The sequence below is a fragment of the Oncorhynchus mykiss genome, chromosome 2 (assembly GCF_057628025.1).
Source record: "Oncorhynchus mykiss isolate SJ-2025 chromosome 2, ASM5762802v1, whole genome shotgun sequence".
NCBI classification, from domain to species: Eukaryota; Metazoa; Chordata; class Actinopteri; order Salmoniformes; family Salmonidae; genus Oncorhynchus; species Oncorhynchus mykiss.
The window spans coordinates 54,477,467-54,497,645 of record NC_143023.1 but is presented as its reverse complement, the minus strand read 5'-3'; the positions used below and the strand labels follow the sequence as shown (position 1 = coordinate 54,497,645).

Genomic DNA, 20,179 nt, shown 5'->3' with positions numbered 1-20,179 from the left:
TTACTGAGGAGTGGCATTCGTCTGGTCACTCTACCGTAAATACCTGATTGGTGGAGTGCTGCAGAGATGGTTGTCCTAATGGAAGGTTCTCCCATCTCAGTGGCCAACATCATTCTTAAATTGAAGAAGTTTGGAACCACCAAGACTCTTCCCAGAGCTGAATATACACTACATGCACGTGGAGGCCACACACACTACTGAGCCTCATTTTGACTTGTTGTTGTTTTGACTTGTTTTAAGGACATTACATCAAAGTTGGATCAGCCTGTAGTGTGGTTTTCCACTTTAATTTTGAGTGTGACTCCAAATCCAGACCTCCATGGATTGATACATTTGATTTCCATTGATCATTTTTGTGTGATTTTGTTGTCAGCACATTCAACTTTTAAAAAAATGTATAAAACCCCCCCTTTTTTTTTTGCTTTGTCATTATGAGCTATTGTGTGTAGATTGATGAGGAAAATGTTTTATTTAATCAATTTTAGAATAAGGCTGTCACGTAACAAAATGTAGAAAAAGTCAAGGGTTCTGAATACTTTCCAAACGTATTGTACTCCTGTGTCCGTAAGAATCAGGGCTACCGCTCAATGCAAGTAATTTCGATCTATGGTTTCCACATATCGATTTCTAAGTGAAAGTACCAGAACCACACAGGTCCACAAAACAGGGGACTTTACATATTAAGCCAAAAATGAAAGGAGAGAGATTGGTCGTGACTCGAATGTCTAAGCAACTACTTAGCATGTTAGCTAACCCCTTCCCCTTACCTTAACCACTAACCCAAACTCCTAACCCCTAACCTTAACCTCTAACCCCTAGCCTAGCTAACGTTAGCCACAACAATGTGGAGTTCATAACATATTGTACGAATTTGCAATTTTTAACATTTCATACTAAATGGATGATGGACATCCACAATTGAATATATACCATACAAAATGTAACGTCATACTAAATCGAGGGAGACAGATTTACATTAACTATGTGACACCTATCCCTGTGTCCAGGTTGGCAAAACACCCAGTGCCATAGAGACCCATTGGTGGTGTGTGTGGGTGGATGTGTGTGTGTATGCACCTGCATGCATGCATGTACACATGCACATTGTGTATGATGAAGCAGGGAAAAGCTAGCTAGAGGCATATGGATTGCACATTTCCACTTTTACAATATGAAAACAGAATTTCAACGAAAGATGACCATAAATAATCTCCAATGTACGAGAGAGACGTTACACTTATTGTTTTATTTTTGTTTATTAATTCACTTTATTTATTCAGGGTAGCTCAATTGAGACCAGGGTTTCCTACACAAGGGTCCCCTGAGTACAAACATTTTCTAACAAACAGGAAGAAAACATTTCCATTACAAATAAAACAACAAGAAGAAAAATAACCACAACACCACAACCTCAACACCACAATTCCAACAAATAAACCACTACAATCAATCGAAACAACTGCCATCCTCAAAAAATGTATTCAACACCAGAGTCCTAAACTGCCCTAGCGACACAAGTGAATCAAGATGCAAGGAATTTTATAGGTTATTCCAACAATGGGGGGCACTAAAACAAAAGGAGCATTTCCCTAAATTGGTCAGTAGCTCATTCTTTTATACGTTAGCAACGAAGTTAGGTCAGTTGGAAGTTTGTGTAGTAGGCAATAATGAAGTGATCTATGGGACTTTAAGAAGGACCAGCCAACCTTTTGATACAAGATGCAGTATTAAACTGTCACCTGCGATAAAGCGAAGGGAGCTATGGTAGGATACATTCAAAGGTTTAAGAGTAGAGGCTGCTACAATATGGTAAATGGTGTCACCATAGTCTAGAACTGGCAGGAAATTCGACTGGACCATCTGCTTCCTGATATTTAGGGAGAGGAAATATCTATTTCAAAAAAATTATCCCACTTTAAATCTTAGCTTTTTAACTAGCTCATCCATATGTTTTTTTAAACATTAAGTCTTTGTCAATCCAAATGCCCAGATATTTATAGGCCTGAACCCGATCGATGGGAGAAACATCCAATTAATAAATATGCAGTTCATCTGAAAATGTTTTGCGAGAATTAGAAAATGACATATATTTAGTCTTGCCCTCATTAAGTACAGGTTAAAAAACAAACAGGGCTTTCTCTAAGGCAACAAAGTCACATTGCAACTCTAACATAGCCTTTAACAGGCTATTTATATATGTAGTAAAGCGAACAGGTTCCAGTACCGACCCCTGCGATACACCTCTGGTAATATCCAGGAAACTAGACTTGACGCCATCAGAAATCATTATTTGAGTCTTATCTGACAGATAATTCTCAAACCACAGGCAAGACACCTGATGCAGGCCTATTTCAGCCAACCTTTATGGGGTAGTGGGAAACATCTCAGCTCCAGGCAACATCTCAGCTCCTGTTCTGATGTGTATGACTGTATGGAGTCTGTTGGGAGGAACACAATCCTATTGATATCCAGGTGTACTCTTCTTTCATCCAAATACAGTGCTTTCAGAAAGTATTCACATCCCTTGACTTTTCCCACATTTTGTGTTACAGCCTGAATTTTAAATGGATTAAATTGAGATTTTGTTTCACTGGCCTACACAAAATACCACATTATGTAAAAAATAAAGTATTCTATTCTTTTGTTATGGCAAATTTGCTTATCAAGTCACATAATACGTAGCATGGACTCACTCTGTGTACAATAATAGTGTTTAACCTCTCTAGGGGGTGGGATGCTACTGTCCCACCTGGCCAACATCCAGTGAAATTGCAGAGCACCAAATTCAAAAACAGAAATACTCATTATAAAAATTCATAAAACAAGTGTTAGACATCGGCTTAATTATTAACTTCTTATTAATCCAACCACGGTGTCGGATTTCAAAAAGCATACCATGCGATTATCTGAGGACAGCGCCCAGCTCACAAAACATTACAGACAGTGACCAGCCAAGTAGATTAGTCACAAAAGTCAGAAATAACAATAATATTAATCACTTACTTATGATGATCTTTGTATGGTTGTACTCACAAGACCCCCAGTTACACAATAAATGTTTGTTTTGTTCAATAAAGTCCCTCTTTATATCCAAAAACCTCTGTTTTGTTGGAGCGTTTTGTTCAGTAATCCAATGGCTCAAAGGCAGTCACAACAGGCAGACGAAAATTCCAAATAATACCGGTAAAGTTTGTAGAAACATGTCAAACGATGTTTATCAATCTTCAGGGTGTTTTTAGCCTAAATAATTGATCATATTTCAACCGGACAATAGCGTCGTCAATATAAAAGAAAAACAAGAAAGGCACGCTCTCAGTCGTGCGCAGCAAACAGCTCTGGGGACATCCCACTATCCACTCATTCAAAGTGGTCATTCTCCCTCATTTTTCAGACTAAAAGCCTGAAACAATGTCTAAAGACTGTTCACAACTAGTGGAAGCCATAGGGAACGGAATCTGGGTCCTATCCCTTTAAATGGTGGATAGGCTTTCATTGGAAAAACAGCCATTTCAAAATAATGGCACTTCCTGGATGGATTTTCCTCAGGTTTTCGCAGACATTATTTTAACAGTTTTGGAAACTAAAGAGTGTTTTCTATCCACATCTACCAATTATATGCAAATCCTAGCTTCTCAGCCTGAGTAGCAGGCAGTTTACTTTGGGCACGCTTTTCATCCGGAGGTGAAAATAGTGCCCCCTACCCTAGTGAGGTTAACGTGATTTTTGAATGAATAACTCATCTCGTTACCCCACACATACAATTATCTGTATGGTCCCTCAGTCGAGCAGGGAATTTCAAACACAGATTCAACCACAAACACCAGTTAGGCTTGCCATTGCCTCGCAAAGGAGGGCATCTATTGGTAGATGAGTAAAAAAAAAAAAAAAAAAAAGCAGACATAGAATATCCATTTCATCATGGTGAAGTTATGAATTACACTTCAGATTTCACCCTGAGGCCAATAGTGACTTTAAAACAGTTCAAGTTTAATGGATGTGGAGAAAACTGAGAATTGTACAACATTGTAGTTACTCCACAATACTAACCTATATGACAGAGTATATGACAGGAAGCCTGTACAATAAGGAGCTAAATTAAAACGGCAAAAAATGTGACAAAGAAAGGAATGTTATGTCCTGAATACAAAGTGTTGTGTTTGGGGCAAATCCAACACAACACATCACTGAGTAATACCCTTCATATTTTCAAGCATAGTGGTGGCTACATCATGTTAGGGTATACTTGTTATCGGCAATGACTAAGGAGTTTTTTAGGATAAAAAGAAACGGAATAGAGCTAAGCACAGGCAAAATCCTAGAGGAAAACCTGGTTCAGTCTGCTTTCCAACAGACAATGAGGGACAAATTCACCTTTCAGCAGGACAATAACCTAAAACGCTGGCCCAAATATAGACTGAAGTTGCTTACCAAGACAACATTGAATGTTTCTGAGTGTCTAGTTACAGTTTTGTGCAAATATTATACAATCCAGGTGTGCAAAGCTCTTGGAAACTTACCATTTAAAGACTCACAGCAGAAATCACTGCCAAAGGTGATTCTGACATATTCTAACGTATTGACTCAGGGTTGTGAATACTTATCTAAATAAGATGTTCTGTATTTCCTATTATATGATAAAAAATATATAAAAAATAAAATCATGTTTTTACATTGTCATTATGGGGTACTGTAGATTGGTGAGGGAAACATATTTCATCCATTTTGATTTCAGGCTGAAACACAACAAAATGTGGAAAAGGTCAAGGGGTATAAATACTTTCTGATTCATTGACACGCAATGATCTCTCATTGCGTGTCAATGAATCAGAAAGTAATCAGAAAGTATTTATACCCCTTGAGCACTATGTTTTCTGGAAGAGGTATAAACCCACTAAGCAAGGACAGACTTTTTTTGGTGCAGTCTGGACCGGCCTTGATTTCAACATCTATGTTTGGTTCAGATTTGGTCCTGTCCTGCCTTGTTTTGGCACAAACATAGATGTCTATGATAGGTTCAGATTTGGTCCGGTCCTGCCTTGTTTTGGCACAAACATAGATGTCTATGATAGGTTCAGATTTGGTCCGGTCCTGACCAAATCTGAACCAAGCATAGACGTCTATGTTTCACAAGTTTGAACAGCACAGTACAGTAATGGGGAGGACAGCAGAGTACGGGACATTACAATAAAGAAAAGTAAAGTATAGTTTACTCTAATGTAGTCTACTCTAATGAATTAAACTGTAGTGTACTGGATTAAACTATTGTACTCTACTGTACTTTTCTCTTCTGAATTAAACTTTACTGTATTGTACCGTACTCAACTGTACTCTACTGAATAACACTCTGTCCTGTACCATACTATACTGTATGCTATGCTGAGCTGAAATATGGCGTACTGTGCTGAAGATTTGGTCTGGTCCGGACCTAACACATTTTTTCTTGTTTTGGGAGGACCTCAAAAATACGTATTTTAAACATCAGGAAAACACATATTTTCACCTTTCATTCAGAACCTAAAATGAACTTAACTTTAACGCCTGGAAAATACATCTTGTAGACATCCTTTCAACTTCATTTTGCTTGCTGGGAACAGTAATAACGTTGTCCAAAGCCTTTCTGAAATGCTTTCCGAACTTGTCCAAATCTTTGGGTGATGATGAAATCAACTTTTTCATTTTACAGTGATTGGAAGATTGAGTGGGGAGGAAGTGATAGTGATTTAGAGTGGAAATATGAGCGAGAGAATATAGAAAGAGTGTGTCTTACCACTTCCGTCCTCCTGCCTCATGCTGCTGTACTGTGTACCCAAACTGGGCCTCTTTGGAGCCTTCAATGATCTTGTACTTCTTTGTGTCAAAATTGAAGCATTGCCGAAGGCCTAGAAACACACACAAAACATTGTATAAGCATTTAAAAGATTAAGTACACTGAATGAATGTAATTACACCACTATTGCGTTGCATCTCACACTCGACGGGCTTACCAATCACTTGCACAGTGAGAGGAGCAAACTTACCAGTAACACGTTACAATAAGTTGCTCCTATTAATATGTAACTACCCAGTAATAACTGTAGTAATAATAGTAGTTACATAGATGTCACTAAGTAATTACATGGTAATAAGGTTGTGTAGCTCTCAAGTATTACACATTTGGAACACGAAATGTGCAATTGCACATTCACTTGCTGAAGGTTAGTCCACATGTGTAACTACTGATGTTACGAAACATTTTCTTGTTCCACTATGTAACTAATGTTGTGTAATTACACGCTTGATATCAAAAAGAAGTAACAAAGACAAATGGAAACAAATTTGTGCTGATTTGGTACTCAAGCGTCAATTGGTTTAGTCGTGACTCTTGGTTGACAGTGTTGGGGGATGGGTAATGACCCATCAACCAAGAGTCAAAACTAAACCAATTCACCTTGGTGGTGTGCAGACTGGTTTTATATTATTCTTCATGATTTCGCACAAACCAGAAAAAAATGCCACAATATGTCTGTGAAACTATGTATTCACAGTATTATGAATGAATTGTGGTTTATTTGGTAGCATTTCGCAGTGTGACTGATTTTACTAATTGTATTAGTACTGTACAAAGTTAGAGGTGCGGTATTTGATAGATTAGCCCGCTCCCACAACCTCAGGTTTCCAGTGGGGAGACCGGAGGTCAACCTACCCCCGCCCCCCTCCCCATCTCATACTTCTGAGTGGGAGACCTTCCCAGGCAGTAGCATGCCTAGCTTACAAACTAGAATCAGGGTGCCCACTCCGACATAGTTAATTGACCCACAGTCCCACACGGTGACATGATATCACTGATGTGACGTGCAAATGAGCAATAGAAAACTGATTGCGGAAATTGTCACCATTCCAAATGTTTTTGTGCGTCGCCCCCTTGCACATATCGCCTATTCTTAAATTCGCCACTGACTCCAACCAAAATCCGACCTTGTTGCACATAACTACAAGGTGCCACTACTATCGAATTCACATAATAATACCAGGATTTATAAATAGGCTAGGACCTTATTTTCAATTAGTTTATTTCTATATTATGACCTGGCTCAAAAGCTAGGGAGTTAAAAAAATGTTTTTACCTTTATGTAGCTAGGCAAGTCAGTTAAGAACAAATTCTTATTTTCAATGACAGCCTAGGAACAGTGGGCGTTCAGGGGGAGAACGACATATTTCTACCTTGTCAGCTTGGGGATTCAATCTTGCAACCTTTCGGTTACTAGTCCAACGCTCTAACCACCAGGCTACTTGCCAGATATACTTACATAGGATATACTTGTAATTATCATGTACCTACCCAGTAGTAGGAAACTTAATGTAAAGTGAAACCCAGTTGGGTATAACCTTTATAATTACTATGTAGTTTAAATGTAACAACCTTTGCAGACAATAGGCTAACCAGGCGAACATTAGGTATAACCCATTCAGTTACATTGTGCTTGTAATGTAGCAAATCTTTGACAACCAACTTAGTTGTAATTACAATGTTGGTACAAGGGATATACATATATTTACAATGTACTTGCCCAGGAGAAGCAACTTAATGTAAAGTGAAGTGACATTGTTAATGACTTGGTAGTTCCAATGTAACAACCTTTGCAGACAATAGCATAACCAGGAGAAATAAGGAGACAAGAGAAAATCCTTCAGTTTAAATTTTCTTTAATGGATTTGACAAAGATTCATATTCAAACTAGGGCTGTCAAACGATTAAAATAATTAATAGAGTTAATAGCTTTAGTTAATCACGATTTAAGAATTTGTTCAAATTTGGCCCTAAAGCAGTGAAGAGTTTGCAATATTAGGTTTTGATTGTCAGGGGGGAAAAAACACAAACTAATCTGCATCGGAATGTTTTTAATGGCATTTTCACCATAAACAACACAAACGTCACTAACAGACAGCTATTATGTTCTTGAAGTTGAACACGCGCGTGCATAAACACACAGACATACACAAGTACTGTTAAACCTTCAGGCATTCTAAATTAGTGTTCTCCCAATTTAGGATTGGAGGGTTGACTATAGGAAACCAATAAGTGGCTCTATGGATACAAAGCGCTTTATACTTGTCCAACAATGTTCTGAATTCCACAGAAGACAATAACAACAGATCATCCAGGTCTGAGTTTATGTCAAATATAATATCGCTGTTAGATCTTGCCCAGGCTACTTATCCATGTACTTCAACATAAACTTGTCACAAGCTGCTACTACTACAATTGGGATCATTTGCTTAAATCTTTTGACCCAAGAAGTACAACAAAAACAGTAGCTGGCTAAATGCAATGATTTTAATCATGTTCTGATTAAAATCGTTGTGGGAAGTTAGTTGAATCAAGAGGCCATGGGATTGTAAACATTCTTCTGGTTAGCTAGCTAACGTTAGCATAACTAGCTACTTCTGTACAAATTATGTTTAACAGTTTAAGACAATGCGGCACTGTTTGAAAATAAACAAATTCATGCAGAGCCGTAGGAAAACGTGAAATCTTTCAAAGCAGCCGCACTGAATGGGTTTACCAGACATATTCATAAGTTAATGTCATAGAAAAACTCTAAAAAGTTTTGCAATGTTAAAAAAGCAGGCCTCTGTTATTGGAACAGTTGACATGGTACCTCACCCAATTTCAGCCCGTTTGTCTTTGTTTTGTCTAGTGAAGTCAGTCACAGTGGTCTCCTAGCTACAGTGTACAGACCCTCATCAAACAAGCCTATCAACAACTATGTTTGGTTGCACCAGCACATTTTTGTTTGATTCTGCACTTGGTTTCTTTCTTCGCTCATCATCCTCTCCTGCCTACCTGTTTGCTTGCCTCACAAGAGAGCGAACACAAATTTGAATGGAAACAAGGTATGTGTCAGTAAAAGCAATTTAATAAAAGCAGTTTAGTCGTCCTCTAAAACTAGGTAGATTAATAAATGCGGTCAAATTTTATTTGTCACATGCTCCGAATACAACAGATCTTACAGTGAAATGCTTACTTTACAAGCCCTTAACCAACAATGCAGTTAAGAAAATACCAACAAGAAAAAGAACGAGAGAGAGAAGAAAAACAAATAATTAAAGAGCAGCAGTAAATAACAATAGCGGGGCTACATCCCGGGGTACCAGTTCAGAGTCAATGTGTCAATGTGCGGGGGCATTGGTGTCGAGGATATTATGTACATGCAGGGGGTTATTAAAGTGATGAGAGTAGAAGCCTCTTGGACCTATATTTGGCGCTCCGGTACCACTTGCTGTGCGGTAGCAGAGAGAACATTCTATGACTAAGGTGGCTGGAGACTTTGACCATTTTTAGGGCCTTCCTCTGACACCTCCTGGTATAGATGTCTTGGATGGCAGGAAGCTTGGCCCCGGTGATGTACTATGCCGTACGCACTACCCTCTGAGGTATCGGAGGCAGAGCAGTTGCCATACCAGGCAGTGATGCAACCCGTCAGGATGCTCTCGATGGTGCAGCTGTAAAACCTTTTGAGGATCTCAGGATCCATGCCAAATCTTTTCAGTCTCTTGAGGGGGAATAGGTTTTGTCGTGCCCTCTTCACGACTGTCTTGGTGACCCGTCGATGAGAATGGGGTTGTGCTCAGTCCTCCTTTTCCTGTAATCCACAATCTTCTCCTTTGTTTTGATCACGTTGAGGGAGAGGTTGTTGTCCTTGCACCACACTGTCAGGCCTCTGACCTCCTCCCTATAGGCTGTCTCATCTTTGTTGGTGATTAGGCCTACCACTGTTTTGTCATCAGCAAACGTAATGATGGTGTTGGAGTCGTGCAGTCATGAGTGAACAGGGAGTAAAGGAGGGGACGAGCACGCACCCCCGTGTTGAGGATCAGCGTGGCGGATGTGTTGTTACCCACCCTTATCACCTGGAGGCGGCCCGTCAGAAAGTCTAGGATCCAGTTGCAGAGGAGGTGTTTAGTCCCAGGGTCCTTAGCTTAGTGATGAGCTTTGATGGCACTGTGGTGTTGAACGCTGAACTGTAGTCAATGAATTGCATTCTCACATAGGTGTTCCTTTGTCCAGGTGGGAAAGGGCAGTGTGGAGTGCAATAGAGATTGCATCATCTGTGGATCTGTTGGTTCAGTATGCAAATTGGAGTGGGTCTAGGGTTTCTGGGATAATGGTGTTGATGAAAGCCATGACCAGCCTTTCAAAGCATTTCATGGCTACAGACGTGAGTGCTACGGGTCGGTAGTCATTTACCTTAGTGTTCTTGGGCACAGGGACTATGATGGTCTTCTTGAAACATGTTGGTATTACAGACAGGGAGAGGTTGAAAATGTCAGTGAAGACACTTGCCAGTTGGTCAGCGCATGATCGGAGTGCCTGGTAATCTGTCTGAATGTTGAATGTTGAATGTTGACCTGTTTAAATGCCTTACTCATATAGGCTGCTGAGAGCGTGATCACACAGTCGTCCGGGACAGCTGATGCTCTCATGTATGTTTCAGTGTTACTTGCCTCGAATGCAGCATAGAAGTTATTTAGTTCGTCTGGTAGGCTCATGTCACTGGGCAGCTATCGGCTGTGCTTCCTTTTGTAGTCTGTAATAGTTTGCAAGCCCTGGCACATCCGACGAGCGTCGGAGCCGGTGTAGTAGGATTTGATCTTAGTCGTGTATTGGAGCTTTGCCTGTTTGATGGTTTGTTGGAGGGCATAGCGGGATTTCTTTCCAGCTCATTGAAAGCGGCAGCTCTACCCTTTAGCTCAGTGCAAATGTTGCCTGTAATCCATGGCTTCTGGTTGGGGTATGTATATACAGTTAATTATTGATAAAGCCAGTGACTGATGTGGTGTACTCCTCAATGGCATTGGAAGAATCCCGGAACACATTCCATTCTGTGCCAGGAAAACAGTCCTGTAGTTTAGCGTCTGCTTCATCTGACCACTTTTTTTTATAGACCGAGTCACCGGTGCTTCCTGCTTTAATTGTTAGAGTTATGGTTTGATTTGCCAAATGGAGGGCGAGGGAGAGCTGTGTATGCAATCTGTGTGTGGAGTAAAGGTGGAGTTTTTTTCCCTCTGGTTGCACATTTAACATGCTGATATAAATTCGGTAAAACTGATTTAAACTTCCCTGCATTAAAGTCTACGGCCACTAGGAGCACCGTCTCTGGATGAGCGTTTTCCTGTTTGCTTATGGCGGAATACAGCTCATTTTAGTGCCAACCTCGCTCTGTGGTGGTTTGTAGAGAGTTACAAAAAATACAGATTAAAACTTTCTAGGTAGATAGTGTGGTCTACAGCTTATCATGAGATACTCTACCTCAGGCGAGCAAAACTTGGAGACTTCCTTAGATATCGTGCACCAGTTGTTGTTTACATAAATGCATAGGCCCCCACCCATGTCTTACGAGGTTGCTGTTCTGTCTCACCAATAGAGTGTATAACCTGCTAGCTGTATGTTAATGTCGTCGTTCAGTCATGACTCGGTGAAACACAAGATATTACAGTTTTTAATGTCCCGTTGGTAGGATATACGTGCTTTCAGTTCGTCCCATCTATTTTCCAGCGATTGAACGTTAGCTAGCAGAATGGAAGGCAAGGGCAGATTAGCCACTCGTCGCCTGATCCTCGCAAGCCACCCTCATCTTTTGCCTTGAAATCTCAGTATCCTTCTCCAGCGAATCACGGGGATCAGGGCCTTTCCATTGTTTTTGACTAGTTCCATTGACCTCTTTATGGCATCTATGATCCAATCTTAGCTAGCTAACGAAACTGCTAACATTAGCTTTAGTAGCCTAGCTAGAAAACTAGCTAATTAACCTTAGGTTGATGTAATCATGCAGCCAGCAGCTAACATTAATAATTTAGACTCACTAAATAAACGATCTGCTGCTATCCAAGGCCAAGGGATACTGAAGTTCCTGAAAAGGTTAGTCACCCAGTTTGTTAGTACAATAATGTTGGCATATTACTTTATTTCCACTGCTGTTGATTATTCACAAATGTTTGTGGCACAAACTTCTGTCATTAAAGTAAAAAATAATTTAAAAAATATCCGCCACAAAGCAGTCTACACAGACAATATTAACACATTTGTCCAACCATAACAGATGGATGGCTAACAAATAAAGAGAGAATTGATGGATTCTAGCACCACCATAATTTTCACAAACACTGAGACAGGCAGTCATCATGGCATCAGTCTTTTTCGACTAGCTAGTGCATAGTGAGACCTACTGATATGAACTGGTAATGCAGATTTGTTAGAATAGAGCAGGGTTCCCCAACTGGCCCACAGGCCAGCAATTTCATTTGGCCCCTCAAGTTTTGAAAAGTTGCTGATTTGAATCCCTGAGTCAACTAGGTTAAAAATTCTATCGAGGCACTTAATCCTAGTTGCTCTGGATAAGAGCATCTGCTAAATGACCAAAATGTAATTTTCAATAAAAATGTCGAAAGTAGTTGTTCTAATGATTGAATAAATGGATTTTACATGCAAAGTTCCTCTGCTCGGACATTGTTAATGCTTGCAAGATCTTACAACCTCTGGATAGGTTTTTTATGTATCAGCTGACCACATCATATGTTATAGCAATCTGTAATTTGATGACACAGTCGATGATGTGGCATGCAACCATTGGTTGATGCATGCAACGTCTGAGCAGGGGAACACAACTTAAGACAACAGGATTGTAATATCCCATAACTCTTTGCAAGCCTCCCATGAGGTGGCACCACAGGTTCAGAAGTGGTGTGGCAAATTTCATATGTGTCTTTTCTGGGGCCTGGAGTTTTTCCTGATCTCATGACCTGGTCAGGTAAAACTCTGGGCCCTATTCATAGGCTATGATAAAATATTATTATTATAGATAGCTTCCCTTTTCATCTTTGCTATAACTATAAGGCTGAGATTTTTCTTGTCGGGTCATATGGATTGGAAACACTCCTGGCCTAAGGTGGATCCAACCCTTCAAACTACCACAAACCTTTATTATTAATTCTGAATCTGATTTCAAAAGAGCCAGAGACAACAACTTCAATGGACAACATACTCTGTAGTTTAATGAATTACTATGGCAGGGCTGAGTGTTACGCAAAGAATGGTTAAATGTCTTTAAATATTAATTTCACTCTATACACACACAAAGTTAAGCAGTGGAATTTGAAAAATAAAAAAGACACGTTTCAATGTAGAAAATTGTTTTAATTTTGTCATAAAATCTATTATTTGTTCATCGGATTACAGTGATCTACAATTATTTGTTCTGTAACCATTATGTAATGTAGGGTTACATTTAACACTATACACAGTAGAATTTGTAACAAGGCGGGATTACATTTAACACTAAAGTATACACAGTATACTTTGTAACAAAGTTGTTTTTATGTGTAATTCATAAAACCACTAACCTTGTGTTGTTGTCCTGGTCTCCATCTGGCTCATCAGAGGTTGGTTCCCTGGTGCTCACTGTAGGAACTGATTGCCATATATATTCAATCATTAAAACAACTACTTTCAAGATTTTCATTAATAACAATATCCCTCTTTTCATGAAGTAGATTTGATTGAGTGTCACTCGTTCTATTCCACTCTATTCTAACCAAATCTACATTACCAGTTCATATCAGTAGGTGTCACTATACACTAGCTAGTCCAAAAAATACTGATGCCATGATGACTGCCTGTCTCTGTATTTGTGAAAGTTTTGGTGATGCTAGAATCCATCATTTCGCTTTTTATGCATTAGCCATGAATTTGTTATGGTTGGACAAACGTGTTCATATTGTCTGTGTAAACTGCTCAGTGGTGGAATCTGTAGGTTTTTTACTTTAAAGACAGTGAAATCTGTGCCACAAACACTTGTGAATAATCAACAACAGTGGAAATGAAGTAATATGCCAACATTACTGGACTAACTGGCTGACTAACCTTTTCAGGAACTTTAGTATCCCTTGGCCTTGGGTAGCAGAAGCAGATCGTTTCATCTTCTTTATCCTGTGCCAAACACATTTATTCGGTGAGTCTAAATGATTAACATTATTTGTTGGCTGCATGACCGCATAAACCTAGCTAGCTAATGTTAGATAGCTAAAACAAAAAGCTGGCCAGGACTTCCCAAACTCGGTCCTGGTGGCGCCACACCAGATTGAAAAGTACTGGGGCAAATGCTGTCTCACCACCTTTTTTCCCAGCGGCTCTGCAACCACCGACTGCTTCCTCATTACTGTTTGTCTAAGATGGCAAATACGATGCAACCTAAAGGGTTAAACCTAAAGGTCTCCTGTCTTTTCATTTCTCCTGGTTAGCCTATTGCCTGCAACGGTTGCCACATTACAAGGTTACGCCCAACTAGATTTCACTTTACATTAAGTTGCTTGCTCCTGGGTAGTTACATGATTATTACGAGTATATCCTATGTAACAATATTGTTCTTACATTACACTTGATTCGGTATAGCCTTTGAGCCAGGTCATAACATAGAAATAAACTAATTGAAAATGACCGGTAGTTAATGACAAGGGTGTGCCTTGTTGCAATTGTTGTTACAAGGTCTCAGCCTGTTTATCATCCCTGGTGTTACATGTGGATCCGATGGTAGTGGCATCTTGTAGTAGCTGTAACATACTGTATGTGATACTTTAGATTTGTGTATTTGTGACAGGATTAGACCTGACCTCTGGTAATCAGTGGACTCCCGATTAACATGTGGTAATGATCAGCCAAGAGGCACGCATACCCATAGTCATTAAAGAGAGTGGGAGAGAATACACTGGAGGACAAAAACCCCTATGAAAGTTGATCAAAGAACAGACCCTTCAGTGGAGAGATTGCTTCTCCTCCTCTCCTCTCCTCCCTCCTTTCCTTTCCTCTCCTCTCTTTACTATGTTCTCTCTCAGCTCTTGACAAGCACACGCCACACATTGGGACAGGAGCAGCTCCCTCTGGTTTCAATTTAAATGTTTATCAGGAAAGGTTACTTGAAAGACAGAAATGGGAGGGAAACAATTTTTCTTGATGTAGCAAAAACACTCCTAAAAAGGAGTATTAAAATGATGTCACATGGTCTTTTAAGTTTATTTTCTTCTGCAGGAAATGGTGAACAGTAGAAATAGATGTAGCAGATGAGAAGAACGTCCTCTTGAATAAAACAGAAAGGGGGTGAAGTTGATCTGACTTCCTTTAAATCCCCCTCTCCCTCTTCACTCCTTACGTGGATCTCCTTATTGCACTTGACTTTTCAAGTCCTCTAACATTCTCGAACGAGAATACGATGTTGAGGACTGGTCCAGTGAGACTACTTGGACCAGAGTAATTGAGTGTTGTCCTGGCGATACTTGGAAATGTATATAAAACAGAGTAGGTTCTTAACGAGAGCACAAAATAGAAACAAAAGTAATTGCAGAAAAGGCACGTGGCACTGAGTTGGGCAATGTTGTCAGCTTGCTGTCTGAATTTATAGAAGGAAAAAAACGATCACTCAGGGGAGTGACAGAAATTGAGGCTGTTGGGAACTCTTAAAGGAGGGAGAGAAAGGGAGGGAGGGAGGGAGAGAAATAGCTTTAAATGTCATCATACTTAAATCAGACGCAGAGCTCCTTCTCCTCCTCTGTCAGGAACAACACAATAATATTAGTCTGTTACTCAAGAAAATTATATTTGACACATTCAGAACTCTGGGAGTTGTCCTGAATTCATCAAGCTTAGAGGAACATATCACTTCATGATAACTGGCCCACCTTTTGGCCCTCTTTGCTTCACAGTGTGACACGCTGAGTATTTCAACACCTAAAATGGGAACGCAAGGATTTCTCGGAAGTGAGCCTTTAGCACAGAAATCAAATCAAAGTTTATTAGTTGCGTACACCAGTTACAACAGGTGTAAACAATGCAATGAAATGCTTACTTAAACTAAAGCTCCCTTACCAGTTACAACAGGTGTAAATGATGCAATGAAATGCTTACTTAAACTAAAGCTCCCTTACCAGTTACAACAGGTGTAAACGATGCAATGAAATGCTTACTTAAACTAAAGCTCCCTTACCAGTTACAACAGGTGTAAACGATGCAATGAAATGCTTACTTAAACTTAAGCTCCCTTACCAGTTACAGCAGGTGTAAACGATGCAATGAAATGCTTACTTAAACTAAAGCTCCCTTACCAGTTACAACAGGTGTAAACGATGCAATGAAATGCTTACTTAAACTAAAGCTCCCTTACCAGTTACAACAGGTGTAAACGATGCAATGAAATGCTTACTTAAACTAAAGCTCCCTTACCAGTTACAACAGGTGTAAACGATGCAATGAAATGCTTACTTAAACTAAAGCTCCCTTACCAGTTACAACAGGTGTAAACGATGCAATGAAATGCTTACTTAAACTAAAGCTCCCTTACCAGTTACAACAGGTGTAAACGATGCAATGAAATGCTTACTTAAACTTAAGCTCCCTTACCAGTTACAACAGGTGTAAACGATGCAATGAAATGCTTACTTAAACTAAAGCTCCCTTACCAGTTACAACAGGTGTAAACGATGCAATGAAATGCTTACTTAAACTAAAGCTCCCTTACCAGTTACAACAGGTGTAAACGATGCAACGAAATGCTTACTTAAACTAAAGCTCCCTTAATAATGCAGTCCAAATCTCAAGATCAATAATAATCAATAACAAGTCATTTAAATAAAGTAGTATGCAATAACAAGTCATTTAAATAAAGTAGTATGCAATAACAAGCAGAATAAATGTGTATGCAGAGGGACAGATCGGAAGTTTTCCTGCCCCTGGTAAGAATGGCTGGCAGCAGAGCTGCTGTAGCCGAGTCTAGTTAGGAACTATGTGAGCTATGAGTCCCTTAAAAGGAGAAGAGATACAGACATCTGCCCCCGATATACTATAGAGTGAGATTCCTTACTCTACCCACCCAAATGTACAAATGACCAGTGTGTTTAAAAACACAGTGAGCTGTGAGGCTGTCTTGCACGGGTGTCAACAAAGCAAGTTCTGATCAGTTTGGCTACCTGGGAAAATAAACATTGGGGGAAAACAAGATGATTTGTAGTTAGTCCGTGCCCTGAGGTTGCATTACTTTGTTAATGGCTGAATGGAATTTGCTTCTGTTTGTGGAGGAACTGCATTTATCTGAGCTGTCTCAGGGACTTGGCACAGTGGGGAAACCTCAGTAAGATCCAGACCAGACCAGACATTGGACCTGAGAAAGTCTCAAAAGTCATGGCTCAACTCCCACATAGCAAACGTTTCAATACAGGGCTGTTTTTCTGCTTAACAGTCAGACACTTGGATGATCCTCTCTGGCTCTTAGAAGTGTTTATACTTTTTAAATAATTTTTCAGAGGCCATCTGAGATTGTCTGTCATTTTCATTCTTATAATTCCATACTTTTCTAGATGCTGCTTGGGTGTCACCATGTGATGCAATGATTTGAAGACATTTGAATGGTAGGTTTGCTTTTTCTATATTACTTTTGTAATATATAATATTATACAGCCCCAGGTGGAAGTAAATAATTGTCTTTCAGTAGTATTTTCACAAGACACTTCCCACTGGGCACAAACTGGTTGAATTAAAGTTGTTTCTACGTCATTTCAACGTTAAAAAAATCTATGAGATGACATTCAATCAACTTGGAAATCTGATTGGATTTGCACCAAGTCATCAATTTAATTTAGCCAAATCCAATGACAAGGTGACATTTTTGGTGGATTACCTGTTGAATTCAAGTTAGATGACACTTCAACCAAATGTGAATTAAAACTAGATGTTAAACTGACAGCGTAGCCTAGTGGTTAGAGCGTTGGAATAGTATCCGAAAGGTTGCAAGATCAATTCCCCGAGCTGACAAGGTACAAACCTGTCATTCTTCCCCTGAACAAGGCAGTTAACCCACTGTTCCTAGGCTGTCATTGAAAATAAGAATTTGTTCTTAACTGACTTGCCTTGTAAAATAAATAAATCTGTGCCTAGTGGATTGGTTTAATGTCAAATAGTATATAAATGGTTGAGAGAGAGAAAAAATGATGAGGCAAATTCTTAATATTCCTCTCAGTAATATTAGAAGACAGACAGTCTGCCCACAATAATAAACCCAGTCTCAATCACATCCTGGCACACAGTGGAGCTACGACACAGACCGACAACTACTGGCACAGCATCACTCACTGCAGCTTAACATTGACAACACAGACTTATGATAACCTCACCCCTTCCCACATGTAATGGATGTGGTTCGGTGAACCACACTTGCGTGATGAGTAACCTTGCCTGACACCGGAAGAATTGTGTTGGTTCCCTAGGTTAATGCCTAGGCTTTAGCTCAGCGGCCTAACACAGTCTTGTTTAAAGCCAGGGTTTGAATCCAGCTAGTCACAAGCAGGAGGAAAAGACAAGCACACACTAACTAATATGACCATACACTCATGTACCTCTCTAACCTGTCCTGCCATACCCTGATCAGTAGATCATGGACTGGTTATTATTACCTACCAAGAGCACACAAAGGAGAGTAAGATATGGGCTGCCAATAAGTGTTGTCTGATCCATTTAGAAAGGCTGATCAATCCCCCTCTGAACTCACTCCTGCTAGAAGGGAATGCACCTACAGGACTGAAGAACACACCTGTTTTAGAAACCGTTTCCAATAGTTCAGTAATAAGCTATATGCAGCTATGTATAATATATATGCAACTGAAGTGTAAGCCCAGCTACTGTACTCCCTCTTCTGGTAGGAATTTGATTTTCCTTGGTCTTTATCACAACAGTGCCCATGATTCCAAACCCTGCTTTTACTGTGCTAAGGACGCCAGATATGGTTGTCTATCTCAAATAAATATGAAGAATAAGTAACTTCACAGAAGGGGCATAGCATAGAGTCTCTGCCAATAGAACTCTGAAATCCATGTGTATTTTCAGGGTCAGTGACGACCAGCCTCCTTCTCCCCCAGTAGTGAACCCCACTCAGGAGACCAGGGCCCAGTTTGTCAAAACTTTTCATCTGCATCAGAATGATCCGAATTCTGTAATCCTCTTTTTTTACGATCCAGGATCAGTCGATATGGCTGTTTTTGAGCTGTTTCAGAAAATGATCGGATACGACCTTGTGATCCAGATACCACAATATCAAGATCACAGGGCTTTAAAACAGGTCTACACCTTGCCATCTACTGAACATGTTGTGGTACTACTTCTACACTGCCATAAGGAAACAGAGATGAGTAAACTGCATGAATAAATGTACCTTGATTAAAAATAACTAAGCCTGCATAAGTAGATGCGTTTATTTGACATTTCTCAATATACAGTGCCTTGCGAAAGTATTCGGCCCCCTTGAACTTTGCAACCTTTTGCCAAATTTCAGGCTTCAAACATAAAGATATAAAACTGTATTTTTTTGTGAAGAATCAACAACAAGTGGGACACAATCATGAAGTGGAACAACATTTATTGGATATTTCAAACTTTTTTAACAAATCAAAAACTGAAAAATTGTGCGTGCAAAATTATTCAGCCCCCTTAAGTTAATACTTTGTAGCGCCACCTTTTGCTGCGATTACAGCTGTAAGTCGCTTGGGGTATGTCTCTATCAGTTTTGCACATCGAGAGACTGACATTTTTTCCCATTCCTCCTTGAAAAACAGCTCGAGCTCAGTGAGGTTGGATGGAGAGCATTTGTGAACAGCAGTTTTCAGTTCTTTCCACAGATTCTCGATTGGATTCAGGTCTGGACTTTGACTTGGCCATTCTAACACCTGGATATGTTTATTTGTGAACCATTCCATTGTAGATTTTGCTTTATGTTTTGGATCATTGTCTTGTTGGAAGACAAATCTACGTCCCAGTCTCAGGTCTTTTGCAGACTCCATCATGTTTTCTTCTAGAATGGTCCTGTATTTGGCTCCATCCATCTTCCCATCAATTTTAACCATCTTCCCTGTCCCTGCTGAAGAAAAGCAGGCCCAAACCATGATGCTGCCACCACCATGTTTGACAGTGGGGATGGTGTGTTCAGCTGTGTTGCTTTTACGCCAAACATAACATTTTGCATTGTTGCAAAAAAGTTCAATTTTGGTTTCATCTTCCACATGTTTGGTGTGTCTCCCAGGTGGCTTGTGGCAAACTTTAAACAACACTTTTTATGGATATCTTTAAGAAATGGCTTTCTTCTTGCCACTCTTCCATAAAGGACAGATT

At 39.8% G+C, this 20,179-nt stretch overlaps 1 protein-coding gene across 2 annotated transcripts in view; it reads right to left on the bottom strand.

The window, feature by feature from the left end:
• The window catches only part of itga11b (integrin subunit alpha 11b), a 91,545-nt gene that overhangs the window by 51,288 nt on the left and 20,078 nt on the right, over window positions 1–20,179 (bottom strand). The window contains exons 2-4 of one of the 2 annotated variants that reach the window (XM_021565519.3): window positions 13,901–13,966; window positions 13,381–13,447; window positions 5,768–5,879 (exon numbers count right to left, since the gene is read on the bottom strand). In XM_021565519.3, the coding sequence (XP_021421194.1) occupies window positions 5,768–5,879; window positions 13,381–13,414 (146 nt within the window). In that variant the 5' untranslated portion in view covers window positions 13,415–13,447; window positions 13,901–13,966. The remainder of the gene's footprint in view (window positions 1–5,767; window positions 5,880–13,380; window positions 13,448–13,900; window positions 13,967–20,179) is intronic. The other variant, XM_021565510.3, reaches the window with a different exon arrangement.